The 16,373-nt window shown below is 35.8% G+C and overlaps 2 protein-coding genes across 6 annotated transcripts in view; one reads left to right on the top strand and one right to left on the bottom strand.

Annotated features, from left to right (window-relative positions):
- Positions 1-307: 307 nt before the first annotated feature.
- Positions 308-16,373, top strand: part of Rab3gap1 (RAB3 GTPase activating protein subunit 1) — a 36,053-nt gene continuing 19,987 nt past the window's right edge. For 4 of the 5 annotated variants that reach the window (XM_076326376.1, XM_076326375.1, XM_076326377.1 and 1 more), the window contains exons 1-6: positions 308-574; positions 700-982; positions 1,051-1,187; positions 1,295-1,508; positions 1,581-1,977; positions 2,072-2,286. In XM_076326376.1, the coding sequence (XP_076182491.1) occupies positions 379-574; positions 700-982; positions 1,051-1,187; positions 1,295-1,508; positions 1,581-1,977; positions 2,072-2,286 (1,442 nt within the window). In that variant the 5' untranslated portion in view covers positions 308-378. Of the gene's footprint in view, positions 575-699; positions 983-1,050; positions 1,188-1,294; positions 1,509-1,580; positions 1,978-2,071; positions 2,287-16,373 lie in introns of those variants that run through there. The other variant, XM_076326379.1, reaches the window with a different exon arrangement.
- Positions 3,227-7,402, bottom strand: Haf (leucine-rich repeat and fibronectin type-III domain-containing protein hattifattener). The gene is made up of 6 exons (XM_076326380.1): positions 6,639-7,402; positions 5,526-5,841; positions 4,811-5,382; positions 4,293-4,725; positions 3,889-4,065; positions 3,227-3,804 (listed from the first exon to the last, which is right to left on the bottom strand). Exons 1-6 carry the CDS (start codon positions 7,335-7,337, stop codon positions 3,521-3,523), a joined length of 2,481 nt encoding a protein of 826 aa, XP_076182495.1. The 5' UTR covers positions 7,338-7,402; the 3' UTR covers positions 3,227-3,520.

Below are 16,373 nucleotides of genomic sequence, written 5' to 3'. Positions count from 1 at the left end.
CCAAAATCCGATGATTTTATTAAACAATTAATTCGTATCCGATAAAAAAATTTATTCGGATACGAATTGACTCAAATAAATTTTTATTTGCAAAGAATTATTTTGTTAAATAGTATCAATTTTGTTTGTAACTTTAAGAAAATTATACGTATACAAAATTTATTCTTTAGTCAAATAATTATTTATTTGTATAAAAATTGATTCAAATAATGCGAAGTGCAGCACTTCTACCTGGTTAAGTACATGCCGCCCTCTATGATTTCGCGGATGAACTTTAATTGAATGGATGATGAATAAACGTCAAACACTTAACCTTAAGCAAGTTGAATGTCTGTTCAGTAAACAAAGTTTTTTAAATTATTTCATTGTTAAAAAAAAATGAACAACGTTGAAATTGAAGACTTTTATCATCATGATTTTACGACGGCTTCAGAATGGGAGGTGTTTATAGCGCGTTTGGAGGAAATTATGCACGAATGGAAACTATGCAACACAAAAATTGGTCGTTCTTTAAAATCTGGAGACTTTATTAAATGTCAATGGGAAAAGAATACGGAAAAACTTCATTTTGCCGGTTTGTGCGCATACATGTCTTTGCTTTATATTGATAAAAAATAAAATACGTTCCATACAACCATATGCTCTTTTTGTTTTGTTCGTACAAAAGCAAACATATACAAAACTCTTTTTATATTGCAGATGCAGAATTTGTATTGAAGCATTATAAATTGAAATTAGAAGACAATGATAAAGATAGTTCTTTAGATGAAAGCGAGGATGAACAAGTACAATGTCAGAAGGATGCACTAAATACATCGAATGATTTTGCTAGAATCAATGGAGATCATTTAGAAATACCTCGCTACTATGGTGTTAGAGAATTTCTTGTTTTGAAATCTGCTAAACAAGAATCTGTGAGGGATGAAACTAAACTTAGAATTTTGCTTAGTTCTTTTGCAATTGCTGCAACTAACGCAGATTGGTAATTAGACAAGTTCTTTGTTTGACATTAATGTTGATGCAATGGTGAAATGTATCAAATACTTTTAGCAATATACCTACTTTAGTGCAAGTACAAGAACCATGGCAAAATATGTATCTTGGCACCGGTATTGGGAAAGGAAGTTGCGTTCACTTTGACATGGTACATTTAAAAAAAATACCTCCTCATTGCAAATACCTTACTGGTATGAACATACTTTGTGAAACTAAAGTTCAGTAATAATTATAATAGTTATATTAAAATTATCATAAGGTATATGACAATTATTTTACAGATAAGAATTGTTTTTAGGTTTAATTACCTTATTTAAACAAAAAGTGAGCGAAGGTTGCGGGGTAAGACTTGATCCAGTGATGGTATCTGCAAGGTTTTCATATCTATTAAAGGATTGGACTACTAGTACGTGGACCCAAGAACCACCAGATTTTGATTTTATGCAAGGAGAAACATTAGGCGTAGTTGAACTTGGAAAACTTCCATTTGGAGTAACATTTGATCCAATTGCGTAAGTTTTTGTACTCTGAAAATAAGAATTAAGGTACTTGCATTTGTAAAATAATTGAATTCTTTGTTTCAGAGAGCTTCACTTATTTACTACATGGCCTGAATTATCAGAAAATGTTGTAGTCGATAGTGAAGGCTTTACAGATTTAGAACCGCAATTAGCTCCTGAGTGGTCTGTGCAAGTCAAAATGGTTCCTTTGCCAGCTTGTTTACTTGGAGAATATTTGATAGACTTTTTGCATCTTTACCAGAATCAATCAACTCTGGTAGAATTGCTTGGAGATGCTGTAAATAATGTTCAGTCGTTGAGTTCGGTTTTTAATATATTGACGGAATCTAGAATACCTACAATTTCGAACGTTGTTAGCAAAGCAACTATGAAAAAAAATGAAAATGTGGAAGGACCAATATCAGAGGAAATATTATTGCCAATACTTTATTTTCTTTTTCCTGATGCAGATGAAAACTCGGTGAGTAATGTTTTCTTTACATTTTAATGAGTTCTTTTTTAAACATAAGAAAAGTCATTGTACAATTAATGGAATTAATCGATTAATGTTTCAGAAAACTCCATACGGTGATGTGAACACATGTAATGTGGATGAAGATCAATGGAAAGGTATAAAAACATGTACCATGGATAGTTTAATTTGGCGTCTTGCTATCGTTGCAGCACATTGTGCACATAATCTTGGAGGAGTATCGGCACTGGCACAATTATGGTTCGAGTTTGTGCAAGAAATCAAATTTCGTTGGGAAAGAAGCATTCTTATACCTGGGTGAGTACTGCACGTTTTATTGATTCATTGCACGATAGAAAATAAGACACGAATTATTTAGTATTTGAAAAAATTATTAAATACTGACAATTTTAAACAATGTGATATAATTGAACAATGAGAAATTGTATTGATTCTTTCTTATGAAGATGAAATTTATTAGAATCTTGATATATAATATTTCAAAGAATAATTGTAATTTCACTATGTATGCATTGAGTTAAAATTTTTTTTCTAGTACTGAAATTCATAAAATAATCGTTATTTATAAACACATAAAATCAATTTGTTTTTAGTAGAGAACTTTCTCATTACCAGGATATATCACGTATTATGAAGTATATTGTATGTTGGTACATTTCTCGTAAACATGTGTGAAAGCATCAACATAATACAGATTTCGATAGACATTTTTTTTATGATATAGTCTTTGGATAAAAACACATCCACCACTCGTACACATTAATCTTGACTCATTTATGACTTATTACTAAAATCGTTTCTAGAGATTGTGTGCCTGAGTTAATTAAGTCTTAACATTTAATTCAAGCACACATAGTACATTTTCTTAACCTGTGTTTTAAAATACTTTATGTCAAATTTCTTAAAGCTATATGTTTATAACATTTTCCTTTGTATTGCTACATTGTGGTCGAAAGCAACATTGTAGGCATCTGGAAATTACATCATTTTTTGTTGCACTATTTCTTTCATTCGTTGGTTCTTCATTTGCATTGGACAGCTATATTATCTTAGCCCACATTTAGCGTTGCAATAGAAGTTTCATACAGAGTGTGACAAATTTCATTCAAAATGGTATGTAATAAATAATATCATAAATAATGATTATTTAAAAACATTTAAGTGGTTTGATACATCATAATGAAATTGTACCTTCTCATTTATTGTAAATGACATTGATTAGAAAAAATACAAAGAGAACCACATTACGAATTATGAGTTATGAGAAAATAACTGGAATAGTGAAGATATCTCTCGACTTTGTAAATGCTTACAATGCTGATCTCGATTTTAATACATTTATTACATCTAATACTTGTAATAATGTAGGCTGTAATTATTATACTAATAAACACTAAAGTATTTACGAACTTTATATCTTCTAAAATGTCATGTCACATGATACACCTACTTAAGTAAGAGCAATCTAAATGCTCCACAAAAATGTCACTGAACACGTTTGAGCAAAACCATACACATATAGTGTATTAAGTTAAAGAGGCATGAGACCAGTCCTCGTAGTTGGATTGCGTGCCATGTATATATCCATGTCATGATCAGTCCAATTGTTTTCTTCATAATTATTGAGAGTGTGCGTTGAATCAGCTATGCTGTATCGGCTACCTGGTCGTGGAGGATTTTGCTCTAAAGTTCGGTTACATGATCGTGGTCTCTGTCTCCTAGATGAAGTGTGCGATGGCATATGACTCGGTGAAAAATTTGTTCGCGACATTCTGTCAGAAGCTGCTGCGAGGGATTGCCGAGATTGTCTTAGCTCTATAAAGAAAACCATGAAAGTGAAATCTTACGTAAACGTGTATTTATCACAGTTACCAATTAATTTGCCTAGTAAACACTGACCTGGTCTTGTGTTAGCCAGATTAGATGACAAAGTGTTGTTTGTGAAATATCTTGTAGAAGTGTTTGAAAAACTATGTTGCGACTGACCATCAACTACAGACCGCGTTGATACTTTTCCACTGTAGTGTCCTGTTTGAGATCTCACCTCGTCTATACAGGAAGCTCTTGTTATCGACCCTGGAAATAAGATATCGTAAACTGTCTGCAAGTTCGCGATAATAATTTCAGTAGCAATTTAGATACTGTTTTGTCATTATATCTATTCAGTTCGTTAACATTCAATATATAACTAATCCATAGTTTAACTTTCATTGCATTGCAGTTTGAAAGGAATAATTTAAATACTTGGGATTGCATTCGTACTTTAGGGTTTAGTTATTTAGGTTTTTATTCTCTATACGTACCTTGTCGATCTATAGGAAATATCCTTGGTCTTGGTATGCTTCTATTACTGTACGCAGACACTTGGTCCCATTCTTTTTGAGCATTGTAAGCACTGAGTGTTGCCATTGAGGACAACGGCCCACCAGGGCTAGGTGTTGGACCAACATTGGAGCAACAATTAACGGGCAATCCAGCAATTGGACCTCCCATTTTTGTCTGATCGATACTATGAAGCGTATGAAGTTTTCTGGCCCTTCGACGATTCGCGACGATGAATATTATCACTGCGACCACTATTGTGGCGCATATAGCTGCACTAGCAGCGATGGTAATTTTGTCCATATTGGACGTAGGTGAATTTTCTGTTCTTACTTCTCTACATTGGTTGTAGGGTACATTTGCCGGGGTAATATTAGTTTCTTCCAATGAAACCACACAGACTACGATACATTCCTACGATAAAAGAATATTGTTACATTTGCGAATAACTTTGTGTTACTTAACTTGTGTTACAGGAACTGTATTTAAAATACGTTACCTGCGAGGGAACGTTCTTTATTTTGAATTCTCTTTCACTGGCTTCGAGAGGTGGCGCCTGTTTGAAATTATTGTCTCCGAACAGTCGATAAATGACTTTGAAACCTAAAATGTTCGTTGCGTCCGTATCCCAGTAGATAATCACGGCATTGTCTTGTCTGAGCACATCCTTAACTATGATGTCCTTCTCGTTTGACTTTGGTTTATAAAGCGGCGAACCAAGGACTAACGGTGGCCTTGGTTGGTGCGGCTGCAAATGATCCTGAACGTGTTTTGGTGGGGACAATGTAGTCCTCATTATGACAACGTTACCCGTTCGCGCAACTGTCGGTCTGTTGGTGGTAGACCTTGGGGTCGTCGAAGGTGGTGTTTCAGCTTTTCTCTGTTCGGTCGTGGACGGTGCTAGTGTCGTGGTAGTCGTCGTTGTACTCGTTACAGCCGAAACAGTGATCGAGGGTCGAGTAATTGGGTTGTAACTACTTGCGACTCCTAGAGGTCCTGTCGGTTCTCTCGTGTCCACACTTTCTACCGTACCGATCCCGATGATCTCCGGTGTTCTTTCACAGTTCATTTCTAAGGGAAGGTATAACGTACAATTATTATAATCGTATTTCTTCGGAGCTTCGAGTTTAATTCGTTAACGAACAGTATACAACGACAAGCTATGCGTTCACTCGAAACAAGATCTATGCTTAGATCGATCTTTTAATTATTACCCTCTGGATCGATATTGTAAAAACTTTTGTCCTGCAGATTCTGCGGACTTCCACAAAATTGTGGCTTGCGTTCCCGGCTAGTCACTTGCAGATCTTTGGTTTTTATCCAATCCACGATCCATCGTAATCTGCAATCGCAAACCAGAAATCGACCGCCTAAACTCAGTCCTCGGAGGGTTCCGTTCAATTGGGCAAGAGCCTCTTCCGGTATAGTTGATAAAGGATTACCATCGATCGCCAGAAGAGTTATCGATGGATTCTTTTGGAAAGCATATATCGGCAGGTCCGTTATCAAATTGAATCCAATGTCTAGTACCTAAATCGAAACAACTTTTAGCCAAATTTTCAATAGATCTTGTTCTCGCAAAAATTATGTCTTCTTAATTTACGCGCGTAACGGTTAATCTGTTTCTGACGTTTATTTCGTATTTATCAACCTCGCTATAATCTTGAAATTACCTGAAACAGGCATGGATGTTAACAATCCTCTATCTATCATTTACATACTGTGTACACTGAGCGGGATATAATCGAAAATTTACTAAATCGTTATTAATGTTTTACCGCGAATGAGAGAGAGAGAGAGAGGGACAGAGAGAATTATGTATGTTATTTGCACATCGAATGTGGCAATCTTTTCTTTCGCAGAGTATTATACTGCCTTATGGTTTCCTCCATTAGATGTACAGATCTTTTTTTACTTATTGCAGTGTGGTGCAACTTCCATCGATCTTTCCACTGTCAATCAAATCTATCTGCCTATTTCTCTTTCACCCTGACATTTACTTTCTGATTTTCATCCAGCTTCACCGATTCGATGACACAAGCTCACCGACTAGATAAATCGATACACTACTCAACGTTCAAATGATCCAATTTCTTTTATATCTTTACGAGAGTGTTACCAACGGGTAGCAAGACTCCCGCTAAAAATAAGTCCAAAGACGATCACTTTTCTCACCGATAATAAAATTCGATAATCATCGTCAATTTCTACCAAAACTCGTGCAACCAAAAATCTTGAATCGTGTAAATATTATTCCACATTTTCGATCTACTTTCGCACGTAGGATCATCTCTTGCTCGTAAATAATGCATGCCTTCTGAACTTACCCTAAGATCTTGAACACTGTTGATAGCAGCCGTTGGAAAATCTGGAATTAGATTGTTCAGCAGGCTCAACGAGCTCAAAGTATTCTTAATTCCGTAAAAAGCATCCGATCCGATGTTCTGGATCAAGTTCCTCTCGAGGTTCAATCCGGTTAACGATTCAAGCCCTTCGAAAGCTTTCATCCCGGCAGATCCGGGTAGTTCTCGGATGCTGTTCTGCGACAGATCAAGGAAGGCAAGTGTCTTCAAACCCCTGAGTCCCTCCGGCACTTTCTTCTGTCTGGTGCCCTTCAAGTTCAAGTTCTTTAACGATCTCTCCAAACCTCGAAACGATCCGAGGGCAAGAGTCACTTCGTTATCGGAGAGTTTCAGTGTGACTAATTTCAAGCCCGCGAAAGCATTATCGTTCACTCTTGTAATTTTATTCATCGATAGATCCAGTACAGTCAGATTCCGTAGAGTCTTTAAAATATTACTGGGAATCTCTGTTAGATCGTTGTCTTTCAGATTCAGACTCTTCAAGGAGTTCTCTTGTCCTTTGAACGCCTCCGGCTCGATGATTCTAATTTGACAGCCGGACAGCTGCATATTGTTGATCCTGAACGCTGCGAACGAGTCGTTCTTTAGGGTTCCAATTGTACTATTGTTGATGTAAAATAAATCCACGGTATTTTTCGACGCGTGACGCCGCATGGCGGACATTAGCTGCTCGTAATCGACGATGTCGCATTGCACCGAGAGTTCCCTAGCCAGGTTATAGTCGCAGATACAGGAACTCTCGAGATCGGCCACGTGTTGTGCCCATGGACAGCTGGAGGTTGTTGCTACGGTAGCGACGATGCCTACGAGTAGCAGTGATAGCACCGACGAAAGTACATCTGTGAACAAATCGAAGAAAGTACATCCGTTTAGAAAATGAAAGAGGGTACATCCCTAAACAAATGAAAGAAGGTACATCCGTAAATGTATCAAGTTAATTGGAGTCAAGGAATCGTAAATAAATGAAGGAAAGTACATCCGTAAACAAATGAAAGAAGGTACATCCCTAAACAAATGAAAGAAGGTACATCCGTAAATGTATCAAGTAAATTGGAGTCAAGGAATCGTAAATAAATGAAAGAAAGAATAAATGAAAGTCAAGGAATCGTAAATAAATGAAAGAAAGTACACCCGTAAACAAATGAAAGAAGGTACATCCCTAAAGAAATGAAAGAAGGTACATCCCTAAACAAATGAAAGAAGGTACATCCCTAAACAAATGAAAGAAGGTACATCAGTAAACAAATGAAAGAAGGTACATCCCTAAACAAATGAAAGAAGATACATCCCTAAACAAATGAAAGAAGGTACATCAGTAAACAAAATGAAAGAAAGTTGATCTTCGTGTTTCTGAATACAGAAGACCACTGAATACACGTATTCAAAGTAGGAAAATTATTTCGTCGAGAGAACAAAATGCGTTAGACATCTGCGAAGTGTCATAGAAGCGAGACTTTGAAAAGTAAAGAAACATTGCAAGGGTTGACGAACGAAAGTTGACGAGCACTCGACGAGTTTAGTATTTTCTACGGACTAGCAATTAGGGACGATCGTATACCCGTGGTTGATATGAAAAAAGCAATATGGAGAACTTGAATGTAAAAAGCTGAAAGAAGTGATACACTGAGAGTCTGTGAGGATTGGTTTCAGATTGGTCTCGCAGGAAATATTCCTTTTTTATACAAAAATTTGAGTAATAATCATCTCTCGAGCGTTGTTTAGGCGAATGTCGTCAAACTAACGAGTCACAACGAGTCACGACGAGTTTTTTTTGGCATGTTTGTTTGTTTCGCTATCAGAAGATACTCTTTCGTTTGATTTCACGAGGATACGTTCCGATACGAACGAAAGTAAAAATATATATCGATCACGCGACGTGGATCGCGTTGAGGGAATCTTTCTCGCAGGTGCATTCGATTATTTTATCAGCGGGACAAACTACCACGAAAGTAAGATCGTGCACGGTTCGAAAATCTTCGAAACGTTGTTTCCGTTCTCGCGTTACTCGAAACAAAAAGGTCGAATTCTCAGAGAAAGTCGTAACCCGTTTTGTACACGTGAGTACGCGAGGGGCGTATGAGATTTCGAAATGTGGCGCAATTGCTTGTGTACCGGCAATTACGACGTGCCTTACTATGGTGTACAAGCTTAACCTTGGGGCAGGCCGTTGCACAAATGCGAAATACCATCTTGTGCAGTGATATTACACCGCGACTTTCCCGTCATTTAACTTCTCATCGGGTATTTCTCGTTCGATCGAACGTGACGATTTCTTTGAATGAAAAGCAAAATGGCGGAACGCCGAGATGTATGGGAGATACGCCGGAGGTATACGGTGGTCATCGAGAACCGTGACGTATGAACGGGCTAAAGTTGTGCAGCCTAAATGAACCGCGACAAACCAGAGTCCATAGACCGAACCCGTTACAAGTCAATGGCCGAAGTAAACGCATGTCGTCGCCTCAATGTTTCTATCGATGGTAAACGACCAACGGTGCACAAATTCCTTTCGAGACGTTCTTGTCACTCTTCTCCTTCGGACCTTTGCAGTTTTATACTGGCTGCGTCGGGCAATTGGGTCGACACGTAACTACTATTCCGTATCTATTTTGAAAATGGAAGGAAAACGATAAGGGGATACTCGAACGCTGTAACAAGCTCTATCCTTTTACGATGTTTCATTCGTTTCGAGACATTTTTACAAACGGAGAGTTCCTTTTATACGGATCGGTGTCTCTCAGAGTGGGGAGGTGCGAAAGAATGTTTTTCACTTAGAAATATATGAAAAACTTAAATATTTCTTTTTATCGGTACACTGATCATCGGAGTTCAACAACTGTAAGGGTATTCCTTTTTTTTTTGTATTATTTTAAATACCGGTAATGTAGATATTGTATATATATGTGACAAAATGTTGAGCATTATGTGTGTTTGGCTTGTGACAAAAATGAGAAAAAATTTCATTCAAAACATATATATATATTTAAGTTTGCAAAGACAAGTATAGGAGGAACAAGACAAAGGTCAAGGTTTGACAAATTGCTGTTTCATAACCCAAAGATGAAAATGCGTTATAGATCGAATAAAAATTAGTTATTCGATTAGTTATTAGTTAGAATATCTGTTATTCGATTGAAATTTTGTTCTCATTTCTGTTCCAAGTCGAGCACACACAATGCTCGACATTTTGTCAATTTGCTATTGTAACTAGCTATTTCGATGAAACGTAACAAGTGAGTTTCCGTGGAAACACAAAAAGGTCAATGCTCCGAAAACGGTACGGTCATGAGAAACAGGGTAACTTGGGAACATAGAACTTAACAGGATTAATAAGCATCGATACACGTAACAGAGATTCCGGAAGTTGTTCGTTCGGTACGATCGTCGAATTTCTAGAGCGGAGTCAACGATTTGAGTCTCATTACGGGTCGAGGGGAAAAGAATAAGGACAGATTGGAATACCTAATTAATTAATGTAGTGGTTACGCTGCTGGATCTTGGAATACTTGTTAATGGGAGCACAGGACTAGTTAGCGTGGCGCGCATTATCATCATCGTCCATTACAGGGAAACTTGCTCGATAATTATTAACAGTTGTCACGAACGATTCGTTAAAATAATTTGCAAAATTGCGAATACGGTGGAGTTCACCTGTTAATTGGATTCAAAATATCCAAGAGGAGCCCGTTTTATCTGGATGTGTTATCTCGGGTAAAAAATGTGAAACTAACACGATTGGGATGAACTTAATTAAGGAAACTGCTCGTGGAAGGAAGAATTTAGTTATTGCACGGATAGAAAATTGTTGCTCTCTTGCAGAAATACATTGTGTAGCGATCGGTTGAATTTGATCGGAATTAATCATTCGGTATGAATTTCAACGTGGAAATCTTTTTTATCCGCTGATTAAAAATTTTATCCGCTATAAACGAACAGCGAAGATTCAAGTTTGAGATCAGATATCCGGAATCTTGATTTGTTGATCGGGAATTTTCATTTTAAACGAGATAATGAAACCACGTATACCGTGGCAGATAAAGACATCGAATTTCTACTACAGAAACTTTTGGTCTCTTCAGCCATCGAAACTTCGTTCAGTGAAACACTAAATTTAATTTAAAATGCGCTTAAATGGAAAGCAATTAAGATCTTAATTATCCTGGGCATTGTTGCTTATCAGCGTACATGGTACGGTGATTATCAGACTGTGACAGACCGTAATTCCTAGGGAATAGTCGTTATCTTTTTGCCTTGCCAAAGACCTTGGTGTTGAGGAAGATCGTTCGCTCTATAAAGCGATCATGATCGTATACAGTTATGAATGCGAGCAGGGCAGAACGATAGTAGGTAAACTTTTTCAGAGGGATATGGTAACAATCATTTCTTCGATGGTTTAATAATGTGTACGTAGATAGAGTTATGGAACGAGATGTCGCGCTATGTCACGCGGTAAAGCATACTTCTTGAAAATAGTCATTGGGTGAAAGTTATTCTTTGTTACGTGATGCTTACAAATCTATTTAAGATTATTCGATACGCCAACATTCCATCGGTGTACTTGAGTGGATGACCTTTCGATGAGAAATGTGACTTACAATTAGAAGAAATCGTTCCTTGAAACGAAATTGCGGATGTCTCTGAGATTTTTTTCTCGTAGCTCGTGATTCGTAATTACTTTTAATTTAATTTTCCTAGGAGTTCGGTAATACAAGATCATTTAAATAAATTTCTTTCATCATTGAACGGAAAACTATAAGAATAGCTCGTTTGCTAGTGATGGGATGAAATATGTCGCGAGTAATATTGAAACTTAATTATGAGCTCGATGGTCTCTCTAGGTGTCCATCTTTTTATTTACGACCATTTAAATAAAGTTCGTTGTAAACTGGTTAAAAACTTTTCACAAATTCATGAACGATCATTGATGGTAGAATTGTTGTCAACTTTAAACAATCAGTAATTGATGGTAATATAAATTTAATGGAACAAGTGAATGTTGGTGTTGATGTACGTAAATAATGTTAGCAGTGAAAGTATGTTACATACTTGAGCACAAAGGTCTTTGAGAAGAAAGGTCAAAACAAGATAAAGCGAAATGAAAAAATATCTAATTTATAGATGGTCATGGAGAACCGAAGAATTGTGTTCCATAATAATTTCAAATGTGTCTTTAATGCATATTATTCGACGTCAAAATGATTAAATTAATAATTCAATTATTCGAATTAACGAACTTATTATTTTAGTTATTTCAAATTTTCACGGTTCCATGGACGACTCTCAAGAATAGAATAATATTAATACAATTTATAACGAAGACATCACGATCATAAATAAATTTTACCTTGCTCGCATTAAAATTTTCTCACAAACAAAATCGACGTTTCTTAAACGTTCCTTGCAAAAATATAATTTTTGGTTCAAAATATATCCACATTCTGTGGAACTCGACCTGTTTTATTTTATCAACATACGTACGTATATTAACCATTTTTCATATTATTTTAAATTCCTTAAATATCCGATAAATTGACTCATCGGTGATCATCAAAAGTACACAATAAGTCAGTTAAAGTTTATCGACAAAAAAAGAAATGGACTTATCCCCCTTTCACAACGAACGGTTCAAGCAGTCGAAATATCGTGGAAAAAAGTTTGCCGAAGGTCACCGATAAATTTCTAAAAAATTGTAAAAGTTAGGGTATAGGAAGACGAAACGTGTTTACGCGCGACGACAGTGGATTCGGATTTCTTTCGAACTGCGGATAGATGAAAAAGGTCTCCTCTCTTCTGTATCCCAAATTGTGTACGTGGAATTCGCACTGTATGTAAAACATTTTATTATTTCATTCATCCAACGATATATGGAGAAGGATAGAACCAACTGCACGTGGTCGGTTCACCGTGTGGTGTGTAGTGCCAACGGAATTTACGCCTTTCACTTTCGTTCTCCTTCGATTTTACGTCCTGCTCCCATGCACGAAATATCGGGCCATGTTATTAACGAAGATTTATGCAAGATAAAATGTCGATTAGAATGTCGATACGATACGATACTATTAGCCACGGGTCGCTCCAGTGTCAATGTTTATCTGGGATAAATAGTTAGTTCTCACGGGTAATGTTCTACATTTTTTGAAAGGCCTGGCTCGCAGGCAACCATATTTCCGTGAAAGAAGTTTCAAAAGTTCCTTCGCTGTCACTCCGTTGCTTTCATTCTTCGGTTTCGTTCCTTGAGACGAAAGTTTCATTCTTGACAAATTTGAAATAATTCCAATTTTTGAATTACACGTTCCAGTATTTACATATTTGACAACCGTCAGTTGTACCAAGTTGGTACATCGCAAGCAAACAATCGTCGTTTACTGTGCAATCGAAAACAATCTCTTTCCAGATAAACGTGCGATCGAAAGTGGTGTTTCTCTGGATGAATGTACACGTGAAATTGAAGACAATCTTTTTCCGAAAAGCAAAATACTTCACTCTTGCTTTCACAGACTGCATATTTGCATCCATGAGAGTAATTGTCCTGAGGTCTGGAGAAGCGATCGATGCAATCGAGCCTTTCTTCTGACACGAGTCTCCTTGTAGCTGATTTTTTCTTAACTTTCTTCGGAGTTTGCAATCACACCTACGAAGACAAGCATTCTTTGTTCTTTTGTTTTTCTTGGTACTTTCCAGGTCGGTATCAACACTTCTGCCTCGGGGGTAAGAAATAATTGCTTAAAAAATTGGGAGATCATATTCACCGTGTTTGATTAATTTATGAAAACTTGAACGTCGATCAATTGCTATTGCCAAAGAAGATCTTTTATTGGTCAAAAGAATTTTTAAATATGCATAAGAACATTTCGAATCGAATTCCTTACTCGAATCGATATATTAGCCGATTGGTTTCACCGGTGCAGTGTAAAACTGTAGTTTGATTTCGATTTTTCAATTAGAAGAGAGATGACATCCATTTAACATAGTTAGTAAACGTGTACGAAATGTGAAAACGTGAAATAACGAGTAAAACTGCTTTCTACTTTAATACATATAAATTTCAGTGTACTAAATTTAACACGCCATAAGTAAAAGGGTTAATTGGAAATCATTTTTATTTACACATACAAGGTTTCCCAAAACTATAGGTATAAATGTAACTCGTTAATGGAATACATAAAAGGGGGGCGAAGGAGATTTTACAATTAATAAATATACAAGGAGTTGGCTAACCTCGTTCTACATCACTTTCCAAAAAGCTATTATAAATATTGGTATAAACTATTTTCTAAATTTCATCAAAGACTTTCCCAAACTTTTTATTCGCTGTAATGGAGGTAAAGGCTATAAAAATATTTAACGAAAGAGCTAAATGCTTACATATTCTTAAAACTTCTAGTAATTTTTAACACTTTTCGTGAATAATAATACTCTAATTAAAAAATGCAAAGTGTCGAAATATCATTGACAACTAATTTATTTCCATCCAAGAAGTAAATGTGTTTTTCATCGAAATATTAGTTTATTCGCGTTAATAAATATTCGAATTATTTCTGCAGGCATTTGTGATGTTACTCCTATATTCTTACACATGTGGGTACCTAAATAGGTTCGTGTAGTCGATATCACAACCAGACAGAATATCGTTGCTTTGAAGATTCAGTAAACATGAGTAAACATCAATAAATAAAATAAATACAATAGCGCATTATTCACAGTTTCAGCAACAAGGGAACGTTCATTTTATGTCTATACGAGATTTCAAACCGGTTCGTCCAAAATCATGTCAACTATTTGAAAAAACTTATTCGTTTCTTTCAAAATTTCAATCGTGGTCCAATTTTCGGACTGTCATAATTTATAGAACAATATTAACCCTTTGCGAGCTGTTTTTATATACGACGAGATATTTTTACAGCTTTAAACGAGTGTCGAGAAAATCTCGACAAACTTGTCGCTACGAATCAACAAAAATTGATTTCCTTCGTGCCTATGTAATAGTTCATTAACCCCTTCACACCGGTGGTAGAGTGACGAAAACTTAACTATGGTGTCAGCAAGAATTCGTGCGACTAGACTGTTACACAATCTTATTTAAAATTTTTTTATAATTTCATTTAGAAAACTTTACGCGACATTGTGCAAGTTCCCTTCCTACTTTGACTATTATTTAATTTTGACAACTATTTATATGTATGCACGGAATGTACGTAAATGAAATTTATTTACGTGTCTTCTAGAGCAGTGTTTTCCAATCTTTTGGATAAACGACATGCTTTATCGATTATAATAATTTGTACAATAAAAATATTGAAAATTTTATGTATATATGTTTCTAAGTGTTACGAAAGAAATAATTCTATCAAACATAATGGAGTATAGTTAAAAAAAAGTTTTCAAAAGTTAACAAAAATATACAAATATGTCGCAACACATGTTCTAGAAGATGCATTTAGAAGATGCATTCAGATTACCATTATTGATTAATTAAATTCAAAATGAAATGTGAGAAACTTTTATCTGAGAAATTATTATTTCTTATATCTCTTGTAGATTTTGTCTATTCTCTTTTCACCATACATAATCTTTATTGCTCGGAGCCAAGGCTAAGACTAACGGAATAATTAAGATTTTCCAAGTCTTTTTGCGTTATTTTGAAGAAAATAAAATCTAATACGTATCATTACGTAAATTGTAGATGACTACATTCTTGAGTTAATGGAATAACGGTTACAATATCGCTGTTTATATCAGTATAGCGGCAGTGCAAGCATCCAATTTCATGAGTTCGTATCTATACTAACGTCGACAAGTGTAAAGGGTTAAATTAAAATAAAATTTACACATTGATCATTTGTAAATCCAAAATTGTACAATTGTTCAGCACGAGGTCCAAGAGACATCTTCGCGATTAAATTTTGTTATTTTTCATTGAATTTCGAAATGTCGCATTCACCTGTCTTTCCAATGTACGATCCACATTGTTTTTCCGTAATAATGGTGTCTTTGTTATATGATTTTACCTCAAACAAAGCTTGACACATCTTACTATTGTCGTCTCCAACGTACATTACAGCACAAAAGTATTTACTCACTTGTATCGAACTTACGTTTGACGAAAGAGTAATTTTATTATTTTCATGAAAATAGATATTCGCGTTAAAAATGTATACGAAAGTTCAGTAACCCAGACCTTGTAGCAGTTAAAAGTTAATCTTTGTTGCACCGGATGCAGGATCAAATACTTTTGAGCGATAGTGTACACGGTGCAGTGAATCCTGGAGTTACGTGCATTCGTAGATGCACGGTTGTGTCCCACTTATGTTCTTACACGTTTTGCACGTGTCTATGTATTTACCTATTGAATAAAGTTTTCTTTTCTTCAAGTTTTCTTTACATAAAGGATACATGTGGTACATTTGCTGTTTAAGAGTATTTTCACTAGTCCTCAATCGCAAAGGTAAAGAATTCTATAAAATTCTTACTTGAACTTTTCGTGCTATGACACATGGTGTACGTAGATGTGCGCGACTGATTGTATTAGATGATGAAAAAAAGAAACGCCGGAACGAAATTTTCACAACTCTATTTTTGCAATTCAACAGATTACTTGGAATCCCAAAAGGGATTAGAAAGCGAACGAATAAAGAAAATTCGGTGAAAATTGTTCCGTGAAAATGCATCGTGTCGTGAGCCTTTGTTGCGTACAAGTTT

The sequence above is a fragment of the Ptiloglossa arizonensis genome, chromosome 14, assembly GCF_051014685.1.
Source record: "Ptiloglossa arizonensis isolate GNS036 chromosome 14, iyPtiAriz1_principal, whole genome shotgun sequence".
NCBI lineage: Eukaryota > Metazoa > Arthropoda > Insecta > Hymenoptera > Colletidae > Ptiloglossa > Ptiloglossa arizonensis.
This window is presented reverse-complemented; position numbering and strand designations above follow the sequence as displayed.